The following is an 8278-nucleotide window of genomic DNA, read 5'->3' as shown; positions in this document are numbered from 1 at the left end:
ACCCTGCCCTCCTGCAGTAGGGAGCCCAGAGAAGCATTTCCTGTTTGGGGGCCGCCTCCTCCCCCTCTAAGTCCAGGTTCCCAGGGCCCCAGGCTGAGCAGAGGTGAAGGGAGGGCAGCCCCCTGCCCTCCTCCTTCCCGGGCCACCCCCAACGCCCGGTCCAGCTGGAGCCAGGAGGCTTGAGGGCAGAGGTAGGAGCTCAGTATATAAATGAGGGCTGCGGATGCCCACGCCTGTGTGATCGAGGTGGTTCCCACATCCAGGGCCTGCATGCGAAGGTGGGTGACTTCCTGTGTTAGGGCCTGCAGAACCCACACCACTTTTCGCATGCACACCTAAAGGGTTTAGCATGTCAGAGTATGTGCAACTCTGGGACGAAGGGACAGAGTATGGAGAACGTGCGCTTGTGTGTGGAGAGGAGCATACACACGTGTGTGACGTGAGAGCGTGAGTCAGAGCATGTTTCCACACACATGACAAGCAGCTGTTCACGGGTGTGACAAGGTCGGTGTGTCCCGACTGGGGTCTCTGTGAGTCTCTGGGAAGCGACCTCAACCCACCGCCAAGAGCCCCAGACGGCACTGGAGTTTTCTGAGGGTCGTCCAGCCTCCTCTCCTCGATTCCCAGCCCGTTAGCAGCGCCTCCTCCCCTCCCCTGCCCCCACTCCCAGCACCCCCCACCCCTGCCCCCCGCCCGACTGCTTCCTGCTCTGGCGGCCCCGGGGGAGCGGGAGCAGGGAACTGGCTGCGGCCCCAGCCCACTCCTTACAAGGCCTGAGCCCGGCCCGGGCCCGCCCCCGGCCCGCCCGCCAGAGGCCCCAGTCCCGCCCCCTGTCAAGAGCGGCTGCCGGCCGGGCCCGGGCCAGTCGGGGGGCGTCGCGATGCTGCTGCGCCTGCTGCTGGCCTGGGCGGCCGCGGTGCCTACGCTGGGCCAGGCCCCCTGGGCCGCCGAGCCCCGCGCTGCCTGCGGCCCCGGCAGCTGTTACGTGCTCTTCCCGCGGCGCCGCACCTTCCTGGAGGCCTGGCGGGCCTGCCGTGAGCTGGGGGGCGACCTGGCCACGCCGCGGACCCCCGAGGAGGCCCAGCGCGTGGACAGCCTGGTGGGCTCCGGCCCGGCCAGCTGGCTGCTGTGGATCGGGCTGCAGCGGCAGGCCCGGCACTGCCAGCCGCAGCGCCCACTGCGGGGCTTCACGTGGACCACAGGGGACCAGGACACGGCCTTCACCAACTGGGCCCAGCCCGCCACGGGTGGGCCCTGCCCGGCCCAGCGCTGTGCGGCCCTTGAGGCGAGTGGCGAGCATCGCTGGCTCGAGGGCTCGTGCACGCTGGCCGTCGATGGCTACCTGTGCCAGTTTGGCTTCGAGGGCTCCTGCCCAGCGCTGTCCGATGAGGCAGGCCAGGCCGGCCCCGCCGTCTACACCACGCCCTTCCACCTGGTCTCCGCAGAGTTTCAGTGGCTGCCCTTCGGCTCTGTGGCTGCCGTGCCATGCCAGGCTGGCAGAGAAGCCTCTCTGCTCTGCGTGAAGCAGCCTGACGGTGGCGTGGGCTGGTCGCGGACTGGGCCCTTGTGCCCCGGTACCGGCTGCGGCCCAGACAACGGGGGCTGTGAACACGAGTGCGTGGAGGAGGCGGACGGTCGGGTGTCCTGTCGCTGCACCGAGGGCTTCCGGCTGGCAGTGGACGGGCGCAGCTGCGAGGACCCCTGTGCCCATGCCCTGTGTGAGCAGCAGTGTGAGCCTGGAGGGCCACAGGGCTACAGCTGCCACTGTCGCCTGGGTTTCCGGCCAGCCGAGGATGAGCCGCACCGCTGCGTGGACACAGATGAATGCCAGATTGCCGGCGTGTGCCAGCAGATGTGCGTCAACTACGTTGGTGGCTTTGAGTGCTACTGCAGCGAGGGCCACGAGCTGGAGGCTGATGGCATCAGCTGCAGCCCCGCTGGGGCCATGGGCGCCCGGGCTTCCCAGGACCTTGGGGACGAGTTGCTGGATGATGGGGAGGATGAAGAGGATGAAGATGAAGCCTGGGAGGTCTTCGATGGTGGCTGGACAGAGATGCCTGGCATCCCGTGGATGGAGGCCACGCAGTCACCTGACTTTGGCCTGGCCTATAGACCTAGCTTCCCAGAGGACAGAGAGTCACGGATGCCCTACCTGGACCCCACCTGGCCACCCCCGCTTAGTGCCCCTAGGGGCCCCTACCACTCCTCAGTGCTCTCTGTCACCCGGCCTGTGGTGGTCTCTGCCACACGCCCCCCACTGCCTTCTGCCCGCCAACCCCCTATTGTCTCTGCCACGCGTCCGCCCCTGACCCCTGCCCCTCAGCCCCCCGTGGTCCCTGCCATACATCCAGCTTTGCCCTCTGACCACCAGTTCCCCAAGATCTCAGCCAACTATCCAGATCTGCCTTCTGCCCACCGACCCCCCGTTATCTCTGCCACACACCCAGGACCGACCCCTGCCCACCGGCCCCCAATTATCTCAGCCAAATATCCTGAACTGTTCCCCGCTCACCAGTCCCCCATGTTTCCAGATACCCAGGTCGTTGATACCCAGAACACCACTCATTTGCCTCGAATCCCAGCTAACCACGCCCCTCTGGTCACCACCTCCAGCGCCCGTCAAACCCCTGTGACCCCAGATATCCCGGTCCTCAAAGCCCAGGCCACCCACCATCCCATTACTTCCACTGTCCAGCCTTCTCTGACCACTACCTCCAGGCCCCCTGTGTCGCCTGCCCATCAAGTCCCCGTGCCTGCTGCCACCCAACCCCCAGCCTTCCACACTCCCCTGCCCCCAGAGAGCCCCACTAACCAGACCTCACCCGCTAGCCCGACACACCCCCATTCCAAAGCCCCACAAGTCCCAAGGGAAGGTACCCCTGACCCCAACCTGGCCCCGTGGCTGCCCTCGGCAGTCCCCACAGCCCTGGGGGAGGCCAGTCCAGCAGGCCGCAGCCGCAGGGATGATCGGTGGTTGCTGGTGGCACTCCTAGTGCCAACATGCGTCTTCTTGGTGGTCCTACTTGCACTGGGCATCGTGTACTGTACCCGCTGTGGCCCCCAGGCACCCAATAAGCGCGTGACCGACTGCTATCGCTGGGTCACCCACGCCGGGAGCAAGGGCTCAACGGAACCCGTGCCCCACCGGGGCAGCCTCACAGGGGTGCAGACCTGCAGAACCAGCGTGTGATGGGGCGCAGCCCCCGCTCTGTGGGGTGGGGGAAGGGGCATGCGTTGGACACATGGGCCAGGCTGCACCAGGGACCCACGGGGGCTGCCCAGCTGGACAGAAGGCTTCCTGGTCCCCCGGGCCCAGCCAGGCTCCTCTCTCAGTCAACCGCTAGACCTGACTCTTGGGAGCTCTGTTTCCTGGCCCAGCACTCAAGACGGAGGAGATGCCGAGGCCCCCCAGGACCTCAGGGGGTGGGTTCTGGGGTCTTCTCCAATAAACGGGGTGCCAACCTCACCCAAAGCTCCTGACCCCCATTGGCGCCTGAGGGGAGGGTCTGGGAGGACTCAGAAAAAAGAAGGAGGGGATCTTCCTTCAGCTTGTTTGGGCTCCCCAGGAAATAAGGTAAGACTCCTCAAGGCAGGGTATGCTTTAGAGATTCTCAGGGAAACAGGAGCCCAGAGAGGGCAGAACTTTGCCCAAGGTCACACAGAGAGCCTAGGAGTGGGAGGTTCGGCATGAAGAGAATTTCATATTGGTTCCTCTTTTTACATAACTCTTAGAAGGTGGGACTGAATCTGGAATGAGGGCTTCTGCTGAACTGGAGCCAAACTGGGGTTTAGGGGGTCAAAGGCATGTTCTAGGCCTGGTGATTCTGGGGAGTGAAGGTGGTCTAGAGGGTGAGCTCTGGTACTTCCCTTCCCCTCCCCGAAGGCCGCCCAGAAGTTGGTGGCTGGGGCTCAGGCGGCTTGAGTCAAGGGTGCCGTCACCCCCCTGGGTTGTAGGTGATGGGAGGCACTCCTCCTCTCTGCTCTGGGGAGGTGGTGGGAGTCAGAGCCTAGAAGCTGGGCTGCGGAGAGCCAAGAACCCAGGAGCGAGATCCCACACCCAGCTCCCTGGGCAGCCTCCTGAGCAAGGCCTTCCCATCTTGGGCCACACTGTGCCCTTCTCCGTGTGGATGGTGCTGGGAGAGGGAGAACTGCAGACCGAGAAAGGCTCAGGCTGCTCCAGGCTGAGATATGCCATGAACGGGAGGAGGGGATGGTAAAAAAATCACAGCCTGTGGGGACCCAGCAACCTCCCTCATCCTGGGCTCACTGCCTTGGGGGGACCAAGGAGGGGGAGGCGTGGCAGGGGGAGGGGGAGGGGGAGGCGTGGGTTCCCACCACCTCTGTGATTTTTCAGTTGCAGCTTCTAAGGGACCTCTAATTAGGACGGAGCAGAACCACCACGACCACCCGGGCAGGCGAGGAGGGGTGACCCAGAGCCCCCTTTCCTACGCAGTGCCCTTTGCCACCCTCTGACCCCAGGGGCTGGGCCTGGGCTAGAAGGCTGAGCTGGGCCCCAAGGGACCAGGAGAGGAGGGGCGGGAGTTGGGGACGAATAGGGGCGCGTGGTGGGGGGCGGCACGGAGGGGGCGGAGGGAACGCTACGCACCGCCCCCCCTCCGCTCTCACGTTCCCCTAACTCAAACCAGACGCCCCCGACAGATCCAGCTCAAGCTTTTAACGTTGGAGGCGCCGCCGGAGAGGTTCACTGGATGGGAGTGGGGGTCGCGAGGTGGTCCAAAGGTCTAGGTTTGAGAAGAAGGTGGGGGGCGCAGCCTGGGGGTTGACAAAGCCTGCCAGGACGAGAAGAACTAGAGCTCCCTCCTGTGACCCTGGGCAGGAGATCCACAGCGCCCCGAGGGCAGGAAGGAGTTAAAAGCACTGCTGTCAGAGGGCGGGGATGGGAGTGGGGAAGGGGGCCCAGAGCCGGCTCTTTGTCATCCTGTAATGAGCACCAGATGCGGAGCTGCGTGCGGCCCTAAACAGACAGCCTCCCAGGGCAGAGCCCCCACTAGCGCCGAAATGGGGCTCCGCCCAGACCCAGAGCTGCGTTTGAGGCTCCGCCCACTGACTCAGGCCCCGCCTCCTCCAGGCGCGACCCGGGCCTGCACTATCAGCTTGGCCTCTCGGAGCTACGAGCCACGCCCACCCACTGCTGTCTGGCGTCCCCTCGGAAACTCTCCAGAGGCCACGCCCACCAAGGCCACAAGCCACGCCCCCTGCCAGCTCAGAGGTTCTCGCCGAGCGATTGCCCCGCCCCTCTGCTCTATCAGCTCCGCCCCGGCCAAGGCAGTACCTAGGCCCCGCCCACCAGGGCCATAGCCCCGCCTCCTAAGCGCAGCTTGCGCTAGGAGACTGGCAGTTATTAGTTGCAGCTTCCAGGAGGTATGAACTCCGCCCAGAGTTTACACATTCTCCTCATGCAGCTCCGCCCTTTGCAGAGCTGGGGACTAGGTCCACGAGTGTAGGGAATCCAGCAGAGACATTAACTCTGTCCGGTAGAGATGCAAACTCCGCCCTCCAGTAGTTCACCGCGTTCCATTCTAGCGCCTCTTCAGGCTACACGCCCAGCTACAAGCCACGCCCCCTCCCCAGCATCCAAAATCTTAGGGTCCGGACCCCAGACCGGCCTCACCAAGGGAAGAGCTCCGCCCACGTATGGCTAACACACATTCGCTTCTTACTGAGGTAATGGCCCACCTACACAGAGCCCCAGGGCCCTCCCACTAAGAATGCCCAGAAGCCCCGCCCTTGATGGTCCCTTAAGTCCCGCCCACCCAGAGCGCTGCTCTCTGGGGTTTTGAGCACAGGCATCAACCACGCAGAGAAAGTAACCCAACCTCTCCTCTCAGGCTCCGCCTCCTGTTAATGTATAGTCACATCCACCCTAGGCCCAACCTTCTCAGGACGGAAGCCACGCCCGCTCCGGACCTGGGACCCTCGAAGTCCTCACTGCCTCTGGGTATGCTCAGACTACTGGGTCCGAACCCTATTGACCAGGATGCCCCTTGGACCCGACCCGGGCGCCCACTCTCCTTCCCTGCCCCCGGTTTCCTTTCGTCTAGATCGCGGGTTCTTTGGAGGGAGCTCCGAGACGGTATCAAGAGTCCGGCGGACGGTGTCCATGAATGGGCCTTTGGCGCCACCTACCTTCGGTGGCTTGAAGCCACCAGAAAGCCTCAGTCCGGCCTCTCCCAGAGCACACTAGTGTTCAATGAATAGTTGCTTAATTTATTAAATGTTTGTATTACTGTAATATCTGCCGAGTTCCCCCGGCAAAACGGCAGATCTGCTCGCAGGTGCCCTCCGTCGTATTTGGAAGACCCCAAGAGGGCTTCACATTGGTCCTCAAGCTGAGGCTGTCCCTGCCAGTCTTTATAGCAGCTGGTGGGACTCTTGCTGTTCTTCCTCTTGAATCCTGTTTCCCAGGGGCGAAAGCACAGCGTCTCACCTGGGGGTCAAGAACTGTTAGTGCTGGGCCCTCCCTTCCCCCAACTAGCACTCGGATGTGTGGACACCTTTCATAGGGGTGTGTGTTTGGCGGGAGGGAGTGGGTTTGGGCTCAGAGGTCCTCAGCTGGGATCTGACAGCCACAGTTTTTGGAGTGGAATTGATCTCAAGGCCGACCTCTATATCAGTGCTCATCCCTACATTTGAAAATATTAGTCTGCTGACTCCTACACTAGACGGGGTTTGGGGGGGGGGGTCTCCAGGGAGCCCTGGAGACTCTGGAGTTCAGCGCTAGGAACTCAATAAAATATTCTTCAAACAATATTGGAACAGACCGGGGAGCTATAATTGAGGGGCGTTGGAACTAACACCTACTGAGGTCAACTAGGTGCCAGCACTCCCTGCTTCAGAACCACCCCCGGCAAACTCAGGCCTGGGGAGTGGGATGCCTTCCAGATGGGATTCCACCTCTGGTGTCCTGGCCTCTACAAATGCGAGTGGGGTTTGGTGCCAAATAATAATTAAAATAATAGTAGATGCTTGCAGCACTTATTATATGCCTAGCCCAATTCTAAGGGCTTTACATTTAAGAATCTTTTAAGAACCATAGCATTTAAAGAACATTTAAAAGGGCTTCCCTGGTGGCGCAGTGGTTAAGAATCCACCTGCCAATGCAGGGGACACAGGTTAGATCCCTGGTCCAGAAAGATCCCACATGCCGTGGAGCAACTAAGCCCGTGTGCCACAACTACCAAGCTTGTGCTCTAGAGCCCGCGAGCCACAACTACTGGACCCGCGTGCCACAGCTACTGAAGCCCACGCACCTAGAGCCCGTCTCCGCAACAAGAGAAGCCACCGCAATGAGAAGCCCGCGCACCTCAACGAAGAGTAGCCCCTGCTCGCTGCAACTAGAGAAAGCCCCCGCAGAAATGAAGACCCAACGCAGCCAAAAAGCAACAGACCAGGCATGCTGCACCAGACAGCCTTGCTTTGATTCCAGCTCCACTATCTGAGGGTTGGGACATTAGGCAGGTTCCCTAATCATTCCTCATTTGAAAAGTGGGCATACTATAATACCCATGATAGCCACAATAATCTGCTGGAGACGAGAAAGGTCTCTCTATGAGGAGAGGCAGGTTTCTTGCTGGAAGCCTATGAGGACATTCAGGGTGGCTGCAAGAACCTCCTGTAGGAAGTGCTGTCTGCTTTAGCTGGCAGTGGGGAGCCCTGAAGACAGAGTCCAGAAACTGATCACGGGAGAGCTGAATCCACAGAAACTGACATCCTACGCCCACCAAGTCCCTACGGCAGAGGTTCCCAAACACTGTCGGTTCACCACGTCCTGAGTGTCTCAGTTGATTTTTTCATGGCGTCCCTTGGTCACCCAACAGTTCCATTTAATAAATAGTTAGGTTCAAACGACGTAAGAAGTACTTGTGTTTTAATACCTCAGTGGTCATTTGAGAAAATAATACACATACATTGAAAGATACAAAAATATTTTATTCTTAAATAACCACAATCACTTGCTGATGGGTGTGTGCACCACTTCTCAAAACTTGGAGTCAGACAGGACATCGTCACCTTCATTTCCTGTTCCGCACTGACTTTCCCTGCGGTACTTGCTTTTTATCATGGCAGCTGCCAAAAATCCAGCTGTGCAAAGATATTATGTCATCGAAAGGAACGTAGTGCAATCCGATGTTGAAACTGTGAACTGCCTCGAGCTAGCAGCTTGCCAATTGTCTGACAGATATCCAGTATCTCTGTGTTTCCCTCAAAGTTTTATAATATTTCATGGCATCCCCATGAGTTTGCTGCAGTGCATGGG

The 8278-nt window shown here is 60.6% G+C and overlaps 1 protein-coding gene across 1 annotated transcript; it reads left to right on the top strand.

The window, feature by feature from the left end:
- The first annotated feature begins 875 nt into the window (after window positions 1-875).
- On the top strand, window positions 876-3466 carry CD248 (CD248 molecule). The gene has a single exon (XM_059929816.1). It carries the CDS (start codon window positions 881-883, stop codon window positions 3188-3190), a length of 2310 nt encoding a protein of 769 aa, XP_059785799.1. The 5' UTR covers window positions 876-880; the 3' UTR covers window positions 3191-3466.
- Window positions 3467-8278: the final 4812 nt, after the last annotated feature.

This window comes from Balaenoptera ricei, chromosome 8 (genome assembly GCF_028023285.1).
Source record: "Balaenoptera ricei isolate mBalRic1 chromosome 8, mBalRic1.hap2, whole genome shotgun sequence".
In the NCBI taxonomy this organism is placed as follows: Eukaryota; Metazoa; Chordata; class Mammalia; order Artiodactyla; family Balaenopteridae; genus Balaenoptera; species Balaenoptera ricei.
This window is presented reverse-complemented; position numbering and strand designations above follow the sequence as displayed.

What these genes read in the sequence shown, in the direction of transcription:
- CD248 (XM_059929816.1), top strand. Translation starts at nt 881, where the DNA reads ATGCTGCTGCGCCTGCTGCTGGCCTGGGCGGCCGCGGTGCCTACGCTG.